Below are 13,880 nucleotides of genomic sequence, written 5' to 3'. Positions count from 1 at the left end.
GGAGACAATTGGAGCTGTTGGACCCAGGGGGATGCCCTATGGGTCAAACTCCCAACCCTGAAATTGTATAACAAGTAGGACATTTTACAGTCTACTTTTCTATTCATAATGGAGAAATATCGAATAACTTTAACACCAGCTTTGGGGGAAGTTAAGTACAGCACAATTAATATAGTCAGCTATATTTGGCTGTGCGCAACAGAATAACAATAACATGCCGTTTCTGAACACTGCCTGTTGAATAGGTGCCTCGCAATAATATAAAGCCGCAATTTACACCCATGCACACTACCTGATATATGTTGACTATGAGGTTGAAAAAACTAATTATAGGGCCGTAGAATGAACCAGAGAGAAGTAAATGTTTAAATAGTCTGCCTGAAAACAATTCCCACTCGGTAATATGGAAATCTATTTTATCTGTATCTTTATTATTATATATTTTAATATGATCGTGTCTGGATTTCAAATTGTTTGTTTTAAAGCACTTTGTTACGGTTATTGAAAAGTGCTAAAGAAATAACAAATTCTTGAACTAATTGATTTTGATAAGAGACGAAGCGAGACGTTCAAGGACACTAGTTAATTGATGGTGAAATAAAAAATGTGTTAGTAGCTCTAAAACATTGTAAACATGTCCTTTCTGAACACTGGCTGTTGAAGGACCGCGGATTGTTTGACTTGGTTACTGAGGTGCATTGGAAGTGTGTTTAGCTCTTGAACCTTGCATTGGTTGAAGTCTGAACAACTGTGTGCCCTTCACTGACTGGAGGGCGGAGATGACGTGTCATCCATTCATACGGAGTTCACAAATATCCTTTATCAACAGATTGAAAGATAAAACAGAAATTACAATCTTTAAATACTTAAGAATAATCTTATCATAAATTACGAAGAATCTTTTCATCGATCTTTTATATATTGTTTTAGTAGTATAAATATCAGGATCCGCAGTGGGCACTCTCTTACGTTAACGATCTTTGATACGGACTGAAATGGGAGGAGTCAAGCGCGAACCTAATCAAGATGGCCTCCTTCACTGAGAGGTAAGACAAAGCAGTTCCGCTCTTTCATCGAGGGTTTATCGAGTGTTTGATAGGTTATCAGCTCAGGGGAAGCCGGTGATTGATGCTCCGGGTTCACACTCGGTAAACATGTCAGCGAACGGAACATTTCGGGGGTTTAACGGCCGCTAGGGCGGAAAATCAGAGAAAAGTCTCGATCCCCTTCAATTGAATTAGCGGCTTGACAGACAGACAGCTAGCATGGCATCCTGAAGCATCCAGAGGGCGAAATAACCACAGCCCCTCGGAAACTGGGACGAATGTGACCATAAAGCACGAACACGCCGCTGCTGCATCATTAATGATGTATACTTCTGTTTTGCGGTTATGTTTTCAAAATAACGATTTAAGACGAGCTAGCTGATATTAGCCGACACGTTAGCTAATGCTGTCCCCTGGCATCATTGCCGGCTCATCGCGTCGACCCGGATTTGACAGGAGAGCCGGGGCTGAGAATATCTCCAGGTTCATTGTGTTAGATGAGAAACTCTGGATCCGGATTTAAATGTTTGTAAATGTTAGTAAATGCGCAGTTCAGCTGCAGCAGGTCGACGAAACGGGAAATGGTTCAGTTTGCAGCCTCTGACATTTTCTGGCGCTGTCTCTCTGTTGAAGACATTTTACCTTCGGAAAGATCAGAGTCCGTGTGTGTGTGTGTTGTATAACCCCTGAATATATGTTGTAGTTGGACTCGGCCTTTGCTCAACCAAATGTGAATCATTGATTTGCGGAGGTGACCTGGTTGCAGCCAAATCGTCTTTTAATTTGAGCTCGTCTCCCTCATGTTATTTTGCAGGATGGCGTGTGTCTTCGTGCTGTGGCTGGCTGTGTGCCTCAGTGGGACGTGGGCTGTGGACAAGGGCAACTTCAAGACCTGTGACCAGAGTTCCTTCTGCAAGTGAGTGCAAGATGGGGAGAACAATAGTACATTGTACTCACTGTGTTTTTCTGAATTTAAAACTAAAAACAACCTGGTGACTTTGCTCTGTCCTTAATGTTGCACAGGCGTCAGCGGGCGTTGAAGCCTGGTGAGTCTCCATACCGAGCCCTGCTGGAGACCATGGAGCTGACCAACACCAGGCTCACTCTGCAGCTCATCAATGACAACAACAAGGTAACTCTCACTCTAAAAGGCAGAAAACATTGAATGGGTGTTTGTTTCCAGTAGGATCAGGCACTGACTATGGAGCACTTCGTGCGAGGTGTCTTCTTATGTGCATTATCGTCCTCAGTTTAAATTCTGGCGTCAAAGATCTTTATTCAATATTTTTGCAGTGATTTTGTCACATGAGAAACCAACAGAACCAAGTATTATATATCTTGGATCATAATTAAGGGAGATATGGGCTAACAAAGTATGAACTTTCTTGGGGGACTTGAAAAAATGGTTAATATCAACTTTTCCAGCTCTGTATTTATGGTACCAGTATATTAACCTCAATTACAAAAATCAAAGCACGTTTAATTTAATATAACAGTTAAAGCTGAATTGCAAAATCACCTATATTTTAACATCAGATTTACACCAAAGTCACCTATTTATGACATGAAGACCTCCAGTATATTTGGGTTTTTAGTAATTGCTGAGGTAGCATTACTTTTCTGGAGTGGCATTACATTACTAACTCTTTACAATGTGTTAACAGTTAGTGATCAGTGCAGGCACATACCAGGCCACTGAATAATGTGCTCAAAGAAAAACAACATATATAGAATCATTTTTTAAGCGTAATGTTGATAGTTTATTGCAAAACTACACTTCCATTATGTTTTGAATGTTGAGGTGATAATGAACCTTGTGGTCATTGGCCAACCTCTGCGTAAGTGTTTAAAAGAGAATAATTAAACTCTCTGTGCCCCCCTTTGCCTCCTCACGATCCTTGCTTCTCCTGGATCCCCCCCCCCCCCATTTATTTCTACCCCCACTCTCTGTGTTTGGCTCTCAGGTGCGTCTGTTGCTCGAGCTCTACCGTCTCCAGGGAAACATAACGAGGGTGAAGATTAACGAGCTGAAGCCGCTGAAGCCTCGCTACGAGGTCCCAGACGTGCTCATCAGGGAACCTCCCACGGAGCCGTAAGTCTTTCATTGGAGTTGGTGACTGTGTGGTGTGTTGTGGGCGGGTGGGTGGAGGTTTTGATATTGGAGGTCTGGAGGAAAAGTTAACAGTCTGTATTGGTTCCTGTCATTTTCAGTTTTATTCATGTAGCTAAAACCCACACTTTTCTCCCGCTGCCTCTATTTTGATGAGAAGAAGAGATGTTTTAAAAAAGCTGAAGAAAAGGCAGGATCATTGTGGGAATTAAATAATAATCTTAATGATGATGGAATTCCATTAAGCAGCCTCAGCAGCATAACTGGCTGCTTTGAAAAAAAGAACATTTTAGTTGACTGTAAATAGTGGGAAGAAACGCATGTTTTCTCTGTACCTATGGTGCATAAATCTATGAATAATGAAGTAGGCCATTTGAAAAAGCGCTCACCATTTCTCTTCTCTCTGCCAATCTCATTTCAATGTCCAACCTGAACATTGAGTACGATTTCAGTTGGGTTTGATATTAGCACTTACATGTTTGGTAAAGATAAAGGATCAATGTTAAAAGTCATTTCCTTTTTTTTCTTTCTTGTGGTATTTGATCATACTGTTGTTAAAATCCAAACTGAATCCTCTCTTGACACGCTCTTCCTCCCTCCTTCCTCTCTTCCTCAGCCTGTCTCTCTTGTCTCAGGACGAGAACGGGGTGGTGCTGTCTCTGGGGTCGGATTCTCAGAGGGTCATCGTTAGCGCCCAGCCCTTTCGACTGGACATCATGGAGGGACATGAAGTGCTGATGTCGCTGAACTCACGCGGCCTGTTGGCGTTCGAGCACCTGAGGATGCGCAAGGACACGTGAGAAACCACGCATGCACACACGTTTACAAATACCAGCCCCCTCGTTTTTATCAACGTTCTCACTTAGTGGATGATTTATATTTTTGTTCCCATTAAATGGTTTATTTTTTGAGTATTGTCTCTGACTCGTTGTTCTGTCCTCTTTTCCCTATCATCCTAGTTTCTCCTATAAAGTAACTAGCACAGTGGCTAGCGTGTGGGATAATATCAAGAGGGTATTCACTAGGTAAAGATCCTTAAAGATTTGTAAGTGTGTATTCTGTTCGTCTTGCCAATGCTGCCAGTAGTGACATAAAATTTAGGGACTCCCATTACACCAATTTCTTTAACTACCCTCCAATGAGTGTGAATGCAAGTGAAAGAGAGGGGTGTGGGTGAGAGAGTGCATGGCAGTGTTTGATTTGATCCAGGATTAAGTTAATCAGTCCCTGATTGTTGTTGTCCTTAAGTTTTTTTTTCTCACAGATCAATTTAATACAGAAACAAATGAGAACTTTATTCATTTATGAAACAAAGACAAAAAATTGATCTTCAGAAAGCACGTTCACGTGAAGATTACGCTGCAGCGTGTGCTTTAGGTTTAGCTCTGACTTAACTGTGTCGGATTAAGTAAATCTCTCGCACACCTTCAGTGTCACTTCAGCAGCTCGTCTAATAAACTGATCTAACACTGCACCTGCCTCTTTTGAGCAGTTATGTTGAAACTATGAGTTACGCTTGCACAGTTAACGAGGAGAGCTAACCGCGATAGCTGAAAATTATGCTAGTACTGAGTGTTTATATAGTCTGTGTCCTACCAGTTAGGTTTCACTTTATTCTCAGGCATCGCTGTTGACTATCCAAACCCACCAGCAACATCTCTCTTTTTGGTTATGTTTTCATTTCTGCCTCTTTATTAGTTGTTAAACATCCTTTTAATTGGGGACATTTTACCTTTTCAAGTACAGTAAAAGAACGTTGTCACCATTGCCTCATGCATTTGTGCTGCTACATGTCTGTGTCTACCAAAAATATTCACAGTTCCAGGCTTGTGTAAAGGGTTTTTGGTGCTACACTGAGGCCTGGAATGCAGCTGGGTATGTTTGATTCCTAGGGTTTCAGGTCCTTTTTTCTCTAACTAGTCTTACGTTCAGATGCAGCCGTCTCTAGAGCTATTGCCTCATGAGGCCAAGCTTGAAATAGCCAAAAGGCAGGGAGTTGCTCAGTCTCCTTTGTCATCCAAGGCCTTGTAGTGAACATGATAGCTTATAGTGTTGAGTCAGAGGGCAGACACCAACCTCCCTCTGTATATCATTTTCCTTTTATCATAGTTTGATCATACTCCCATTAGTTGCCACTTTAGCAAGATAATGTGATTATTATTTATTATAAATATATAAAGAATCAAATAAAAAATGTACCTCTCCCTTCATTTTCTGTGCCACGGAGCAGTCAAGCAGAGCCAGAGGCTGAGAAGAAAGAAGAGGCTGATGCGGCTAACCAGGCCGAGGTACCATATCATTTTCCTCTACCACTCTTATTTAGAAGACAAAGTTTCTTCCCTGTATCTCCTCCTCATATTTCCTTGTTTATAAGACTTTTCTTCCTGCTTGTTTTTCTAGACCGCAAAAGAAGAAAAAGAAGCTGAAGAAGAGAAAGTAGAAGATGGGATGTGGGAGGAAACCTTCAAGTCGCACTCGGACGGCAAACCTAATGGTGAGTCATTCAATCTACATGTTGGATTGTTTAGTCCTGGCAACATCTCTTTTAGACAAATCAACTTTTACTTTGGATTTCTCTCACATATAATTGGTTGATCTGATCCTATAGGTCCATCGGCTGTTAGCTTAGACTTCTCATTGCCGGGGGTGGAGCATGTCTACGGCATCCCAGAACACGCTGACACCCTCAGGCTCAAAACAACAGAGTGAGTGACAACAACAAGTCATATTTTTCATACAAAATGAATATGGAGTTTTCTTCCATGTTAGTTTTTACATGTAAAGCACTGACCATGTGTGTTTGTGTGTTCCAGTAATGGAGATCCATATCGGCTCTACAACCTGGATGTGTTTCAGTATGAGCTGTATAATCCTATGGCCCTTTACGGGGCCGTCCCTGTTATGTTGGCTCATAATGCCCAGCGGACCACAGGCATCTTCTGGCTCAATGCTGCTGAAACCTGGGTGGACATCAGCTCCAACACAGCTGGAAAGGTATGTCTTTCCCACTGCGTAAACCTTCTCATACAGCCTTGGACCTTTTTTTTTAGTAACAAAGGAATTTTAACTTTGACTGCAGGAACTTCACTTGGGTCCTGGGTCAGTGTTGGTTTTAAAAAGACCATGGCAACTGTCTGTCATGTTCATATTTTTATTTAATTTTGTCCACCTGCTTTGTCTCTCCCCAGACTGTGTTTGGGAAAATGCTTGATTATGTTCAGGGCTCCAGTGAGACACCACAGACAGATGTGCGTTGGATCTCTGAAAGCGGCATCATTGACGTCTTCATTATGCTTGGACCAACACCCAAGGATGTTTTCTCTCAGTATGCCTCCCTGACAGGTAGGAAGATCAACAATCTGTTTTACTTTTCTCTTAAAGCTCAGGTTAAGACTGTCGATGTAAAAGGTTTGGTTGGCTCAGTTAAAAACAAATTAATCTAGTTATTTAATGTAAATGAATGTTTTAGTACCTGAAACCACTATTGTAAAGTTGTTGTCCAATCATATTTTGACGCCTCTTCCTTGACTCTCTTCCTTGTGTCCCTTCAGGAACCCAGTCCTTCCCTCCCTTGACTTCCCTGGGCTACCACCAGTGCCGCTGGAACTACAATGACCAGGAAGATGTGCAGGCGGTAGATGCAGGCTTTGATGAGCACGACATCCCCTATGACTTCATCTGGCTTGATATTGAGCACACAGACGGGAAGCGCTACTTCACCTGGGATCCACACAAGTTTGCGACTCCAAAGGAAATGCTGCAGGGCATCATGGACAAGAAACGCAAGGTACATACTGTATGATGAATAATCCAGCATCACTGTACCAGCAATCGATTGTTGGCCTCCACAGCTCTGTGGGCTTTCTTCTAAGATGTTTACACTGTCGAGACTTTCTGCTCCAACTCCTTTTTTTAAATGATTTTCTTTTTGCTAGATGGTGGCCATTGTGGACCCTCATATCAAAGTAGACAGCAACTACAAGATCCATAATGAAATACGTTCTCGGAGTTTCTACATCAAGAATAAAGATGGTGGAGACTATGAGGGCTGGTGCTGGCCTGGTAAGAGACTGACTGCTCTGCATCAAACACAAAACAATTAAAGTATAAATTACAAATTATATTTTCGGATGCTGTCATTTAGGTAGCGCCGGTTATCCGGATTTCACCCGTGCAGACATGAGGGCCTGGTGGGCCAGCATGTTCGCCTACGACCAGTATGAGGTGAGTCTAGAGAGCACTTCTCACATGATAAGCATATTGGCTGGTGATCTGTCACGGCTTTGATTAAAAAAGACTGTGATGATCATGAATCCCTGTAAATTTTATTTATGTGTCACTTTTTCTGCATTACCCAGTGGCGTTAGTATTTCTTTTAAAGCCCCAATTTTCTTCTAATGCTTTTTGGATCTGAAACATTATTGAAGACTACCTTCAATTTCTGTGGCCCATATTTAACAAGTCTGTTTATGTCTTAAAGATGAGACTTTATAATATGGTTAATCTGACCTTGAGACAACCCCAATCTCTTACCCCTATAGGGTTCCATGGAGAACCTGTACGTGTGGAATGACATGAATGAACCGTCTGTCTTCAACGGGCCAGAGGTCACCATGCACAAGGATGCAATGCACGGAGAGTGGGAGCACCGGGACGTGCACAACATCTATGGCTTCTATGTGGTGAGTGCATCTAGCTTTTTGTGGAAAAATGAACTCCTCTGTTAAATATTTAGATGAATTCTGTCCAGTATTAATGCATGAATCTAACTGTTTCTGGGCGAAAATTATCAAAAATTATAGAAATGTTATTACCATGCAGAAACCAGTACGAGAGTTTAAACAATTATATGATTATCATTATTAACAACCTGCAGCAAATGGCCACAGCTGAGGGTCTGATCCAGAGGTCGGGAGGAGTTGAGCGACCGTTTGTCCTGACCAGAGCTTTCTTTGCTGGGTCCCAGCGTTATGGTGAGTCCTTTGCTGCACACATCAATGTATCAGCCTACGTTTAATGATTCACTTTTGCTGTTTATAGAATCGTCTTAGGTCACATTCAGTGTTTGCAAGCATAAACTGTAGTTTTTTTTTGTTCAGATTCAGCTGTGAAAGTTTTTAAAGGGATAGTTCACAGAAAAGGGAAAATGCACTAGTTATCGACTCGCCACTTTGCCAATAGAGGGTTTGGTGAAGTGGTTGAGTCCAGAAAACACTTCAGGGGTAAACAGTTTTGCACACCACACTCATGCTCTCGCCCAAGGATGCAGGCGGCGTATGCAGTAGCATTGTTAGTTCAGAAGCGGACATTTATGCTAAAAAATTGTGTTAATGAGGCTGTTTTTAGTCGAATCTGAAGGATCCAAAAGTCTGATACTGTGCTGGAAGTTTGATTTGCACACCACAAAATAATTAATGTCCATAGTGACCTGCAGTCTTGTGTTAATCTATCTTCTCAAACTTATAATCACAGTGGGCATGCAATTCGTTTGTATTAATCCATGAGTTCATTATTTACTGGTACATTTATAAGGCTAAATAAAACTCACTCTTTTTTTATGTCTGCAGGTGCCGTGTGGACAGGAGATAATGCTGCTGAGTGGGAGCATCTCAAGATCTCTATCCCCATGTGTCTGAGTCTGGGCCTGGTTGGAATCTCTTTCTGTGGTGGTGAGTACTATCACTATCACTATAAAGGCAAAGGAGGTGTTAGAATGGTGTAGTCCATTTTCCTGCATTACCTTGTTGCAGTTCTCTTTAATAACTATGCCAGCTGTAAATCTTGTGTGTTCCATTCAGAGTATGAGACTTGTATTTATAATCCAATTGGTTGTTGTATGATATTGCATTAAATTGAATTTTGTAACAAGAAAATCAGAAATTCATTCCCCTCAGTTCCAGTTTCAATATCTAAAAACAGAGGAGAGCCTATGTTTCTTCAAGACATGATTCTTGGGAGTTCATACCAAGATTTCACTTACTCTTAACCTCTCTGTCTCACAGCTGACGTTGGTGGTTTCTTCAAGACACCGAGTCCCGAGCTGCTAGTGCGTTGGTACCAGACGGGGGCGTATCAGCCGTTCTTCCGGGCCCATGCCCACCTGGACACTCCTCGCCGTGAGCCCTGGCTGTTTGGTCCAGAGAACACAGCGCTAATTCGGGATGCAGTGCGCCAGCGCTACACCCTCTTGCCTTACTGGTACCTGCAATTCTACCACGCACACCACAGCGGAGAACCTGTCATGAGGTGAGGGTGGGGAAGACTGAGTGTTTGTCTCTTTCATGTGAACTTACCCGGAGGGGAAAATCATCTTTTATGTTGAAATCCATCAAATCTAGATTTCAGTACTTGGTTTTGCCCTGGCTTTTTGATTAAGTCTCACATGACCAAGTCAATAAAAATTACTATTCTAAATCTAATCTTGTCTCCTAATCTGAAATCTAGTTATGCTTAATAGGCCAGTTCACAACACATTGTGAAATTAATTTGAATTTACTGCAGGTGTTTGACCATGTCACTCTCACCCACAAAATTTATAAATGTGTTGATCTAACTCTGCCCACGTGTGCGTCTGTTGCAGACCTCTGTGGGTGGAGTATCCTCAGGATCCCGCTACCTTCGCTCTGGATGATGAGTTCCTGATCGGTGAGACACAAACCACATAAACTCGGACGCTGTCCTTATCCTAAACTGGAAACATCAAAGTTGCCTCCAAGTTTTGCTGGAAATTGAACTGATCTGCAACTCCTTCCACAAAAATAACTGCACTGATGTTATTGTTTTTGTCATTGGTGTTAATCTGAATCGGGCCTGTTTGCTGAAGCACAGGAGGACAATCCAGAATTTAAATATGAAATCCGTGATCAAAAAGGTAGTTGCTTTTCAAAATGTTGAATGTTTCCACTGAAGTTGTTAAATTCTTCTTCAGGGAGAGACTTGTTAGTGCAGCCTGTTACTGAGGAGGGAGCCAGGGGAGTTACCGCCTACCTGCCTGGTAAAGACGAGGTAAGAGGAAACACGGGTTTAAACATCTTGAATTTATTGTATCATTCAGTTTTTTGGGGGGGCTGAACCTCAGTGTTAAATCTAAATGGTTCATGTCAGTGATATATCTATAGATTGATATGTTCTTAACTGTGGACCAATCTCATCTTAACCTGTGTTTATTCCTCAGGTCTGGTTTGATGTCAACACCTTCCAGAAGCACAATGGAGCCCAGAACCTTTACATTCCTGTCACCATGAGTTCTGTAAGATGCACACAAAGATGTATACGTGCCTTTGTACAGTTCTATGTGTCTGAAATTATTTGGAGATAATTAACACAACTTTCTACAAATTTAAAAAATTTCAAATTCTTGAGGTGTTTTCCTTAAATTATCAGGTTTAAAAACGAGGTTGTCTGTCTTTTTTTTTCCCAGATCCCTGTTTTCCAGCGTGGTGGCTCCATTATTGCCAGGAAGCTTAGAGTTCGCAGGTCCTCCTCCTGCATGGAGCATGATCCGTACACTCTACATGTGGCTCTTAACCCCCAGGTAAGTCAAACGTGTACACACTCACTGCTGTTATTGTGACACGCTGCATGCCAAGTGGCAAATTGTCATCCTTGACGTTTTGACCTTTTTTGTCTCACAGAGAACTGCAGAGGGGGAGCTCTACATAGACGACGGCCACACATTCAACTATGAAAAGAAGGAGTTCATCCACAGGAAGCTCTCCTTCGTCAACAACATTCTCTCTTCTGTGTGAGTAATGAGTACTCTCCTCTTTCTGTTCAGCTGAAAACTGCTTGCCTTTTTATTTTCCCACAAACTCAAAATGATAAGAGATAAATACACAGTAAGACAACTATTGACTTTAAAAGTGTCTTCCTGTTATAAAAGCAAAGAACAGTGACAGCTAGAATGGCACACAGTAGACACATAAGTTCACCAAGGCCTAACAGTTCCCTTGATGTCCTTGGTGGAGGTGATCAGAATATTAATGAGTGTTAAAGGTTATTATATATCTGTGAGACCATTTATAATTTGCATTATATATGTGATTTTTTTTTTTTTATTATAATTGGATTGTAATGTCTCTTAAATCCACTTCCCTTGTTCTTTAGTGATCTGGCTCCAGATGCCCATTTTACTACCCTCTCCTGGATTGAACGTGTTATCGTACTGGGAGCCAGTAAGCCCAGCAAGGTTACCCTGAAAACTGCTGGTGAGTGCTATACACTGCATTTCTCACATGTTGGGTCTCCTATGTTAGTCTGTAAACAAGCAAATGGAATTTGTTGTTGTGTCACAAGAGCCAGTTCAACTGGTTTAATACAATTTTGTTTTGTAAATATTTTTTGGTCCAGTTTAACATGACGACAAGTGACAAAACTCACTTCCCAGAATCATAAACTGTTTGGCCCTGAGACTCCGAAAGTGTTTTGTTGAATCAAACACGTCACCCACCCATTCATCAGCATAGTGCTGAGTGGATAATGAGCGAATTCAAATTTTTTGGGGAACTATCCCTTTTAAGGCAAATTTTAACTTGATTTCTATCATATGAAAAGAGATCTGCTTTTTTGTCTGTTGTTAAGCAATACATCCACTAGAGGGCAATGCAGAGTTGAGACTCTAGCAGCAAACATGGAGATGGTCAAGGAGGGTGTTATAATGTTCCCCTAAAAAAAAAGGACCAAGTGGCTGTTTGTACCTGTGCATAGATGCTTGTAGTTTGTTATCAACTCTCTCCTTAACAACTTCCACCATTGTTGAAATGTCTTCCTTGGCCTTATCGGAGCTTTCAGAAAAAGTGCTCAAATACAGATGAAATGAACGCTGTCTGTATAATGAGTTAAATGAGCCTTTAGAAATACCAAGACTGTGTAATTCCACGCTCTCGAAAAAATTAACTGACTGTGAAATTTTGTCTTTTGTGATATTTTCTTCCCCAGTCTGTCTGCTGTCTTTAATTCTGTCTCCTTTTCCTTTGCAGATGGTCAAGAGAGCCAGATTGAGTTTGAGTTTGACGCGTCCATGTCTGTGTTGACGCTCCGCAAGCCCGGCATGAACTTGGGGGCAGCCTGGACCGTGGCGCTTCAGTAACCATGGAGATGGGCGAGGAGGAGGAGAAGATGACTGAAGTGGATTTAACAGGAGGAGAGAGGAGGGAGGGCACTAACACCCAAGACTAACTAAACTGAGACAACTGGATAACAACCATTGAAAACAAAGGACACTCGCAACACATTGAATATACAGTTTTAAATTTTCTTTAAACGCACTCAAGCCCATGTAGACCTGTTAGTCATACCACATAACATCTCTGCCATGTCCCTCTGTTCAGTCGCACTGTAATAATGAAAGAAATAGTTATTACTAGATAGTAAATTGTTTGTAACATTTTTCTGAAAGATAACAAGTGAGCAACTCTATTCACGTCATTGTAACAAATGGGCTTAAGAATCAAAACAATTATTCACTTTTGGTTCTGTTGTCTTCTTTGTTTCCCTTTTTAGTTTGCCTCAGAAGAAAAATCATTGTAGGAGGAATTGTTTGCCTTTTTAAACTGAAGGTTCACACTCAAAGCACATGCGCCACCTGCTGGTGATCCCCTCTATCTTCTTCTGACTTGATTACTGCTCAAACATTCGTCCCATTCCTCTATTTTTAAGCCAAGCACTTCAATCTAGGCCATGAGGGCTCGACTTCCAACACCCATACCATATTTTATATAATGTCAACAATCCTCTTTTTGATTTCCATCCTGCAGTTTCCCAAATTTTCCAGATACTGACAAAAGGATCTTCTTTCTTACCAATCCCAGCCATTTCTTTCTCTTTTAGCCTCGCCCTGACTTCACGATCTGTGTGCATGGAAGTGACTCATAATAATGGCTTCACAATAGTTCATGTCGTTCAGCTGCTGCACAGAGGAGATTTTCAGCCGCTCTTTTTGAAAAAAACTTGACCGTGTGAATCACTTCAGGGAACTGAACCACTGGTGGTGTGGATCATCCTGTTGATGTGCTTTCTTTGTTTATGGATTTCCTTCTTTTTCTTTCAACATTGTTTACTAGATTATTTTTAATGCACTTGACCAAGAGAGAACGTAAAAGTTGTTTAGATTTTCATGTTTAACTTGATGTTGGGACTGTCGGATTTCTAGTGTGTCATTTGCATCTTTAATGAGCAGGTTCACATTACATTTTTGAAAGGTAGGTCACTGGCAATTATCAATTTAAAGCCTTCTTTGTTTCAGGAAAATTGATCTTAAATGCAAACTGAGTCATAAATGTTCAAATGATGCTATTTAGACTTTCTGTCCCATCTTGTCAAGTCTTTTGTCCTTTTTTCAGGGGATATTTTTCTTCCGAGTTTCTTATAAAGTTACATATTGCTTCAGTTTTGTTGCTGATGGCTCAAACTGGTGGAAATGAACGTGAAGGAACAGGTATCAGTTGTAAAAGTTATCAGATGTACTTTAAAAGATGAGACCAAGTGAAAATAAAGTTGACCAAATGTGAAAGAAGTCTCCGGTTTTGACTGAATTAACATATCCTTTACCCACTTTATTTAACAGTTCATAGGTGACATTTTACTTCTTAAACATCAGGAAATTTCTTTAGCTCTGAAAAACGAGTATCTTTGGAAATTGGCCCATTAATATATATATTTGTGTCTATCTTTATTATTTACCACAAGTAAATTTGATTCATGGCAGATTTCCATTTAACTTAGCC

The 13,880-nt window shown here is 41.1% G+C and overlaps 1 protein-coding gene across 3 annotated transcripts; it reads left to right on the top strand.

Annotated features, from left to right (window-relative positions):
• The first annotated feature begins 984 nt into the window (after nucleotides 1-984).
• ganabb (glucosidase II alpha subunit b) lies at nucleotides 985-13,669 on the top strand. Of its 3 annotated transcripts, none has more exons than XM_062393132.1 (25): nucleotides 985-1,046; nucleotides 1,861-1,962; nucleotides 2,070-2,178; nucleotides 3,011-3,138; nucleotides 3,773-3,952; nucleotides 4,116-4,181; nucleotides 5,387-5,444; nucleotides 5,557-5,650; nucleotides 5,765-5,861; nucleotides 5,970-6,150; nucleotides 6,345-6,498; nucleotides 6,708-6,943; nucleotides 7,092-7,218; nucleotides 7,301-7,380; nucleotides 7,698-7,838; nucleotides 8,033-8,129; nucleotides 8,724-8,825; nucleotides 9,159-9,402; nucleotides 9,737-9,801; nucleotides 10,085-10,161; nucleotides 10,331-10,405; nucleotides 10,577-10,690; nucleotides 10,791-10,900; nucleotides 11,263-11,363; nucleotides 12,135-13,669. In XM_062393132.1, exons 1-25 carry the CDS (start codon nucleotides 1,027-1,029, stop codon nucleotides 12,242-12,244), a joined length of 2,868 nt encoding a protein of 955 aa, XP_062249116.1. In that variant the 5' UTR covers nucleotides 985-1,026; the 3' UTR covers nucleotides 12,245-13,669. The 3 variants fall into 3 exon arrangements, with proteins under 3 accessions (XP_062249116.1, XP_062249118.1, XP_062249117.1); XM_062393133.1 differs by lacking the exon at nucleotides 985-1,046 and adding an exon at nucleotides 1,114-1,148; XM_062393134.1 differs by lacking the exon at nucleotides 4,116-4,181.
• Nucleotides 13,670-13,880: the final 211 nt, after the last annotated feature.

The sequence above is a fragment of the Platichthys flesus genome, chromosome 8 (assembly GCF_949316205.1).
Source record: "Platichthys flesus chromosome 8, fPlaFle2.1, whole genome shotgun sequence".
Lineage (NCBI taxonomy): Eukaryota > Metazoa > Chordata > Actinopteri > Pleuronectiformes > Pleuronectidae > Platichthys > Platichthys flesus.
This window is presented reverse-complemented; position numbering and strand designations above follow the sequence as displayed.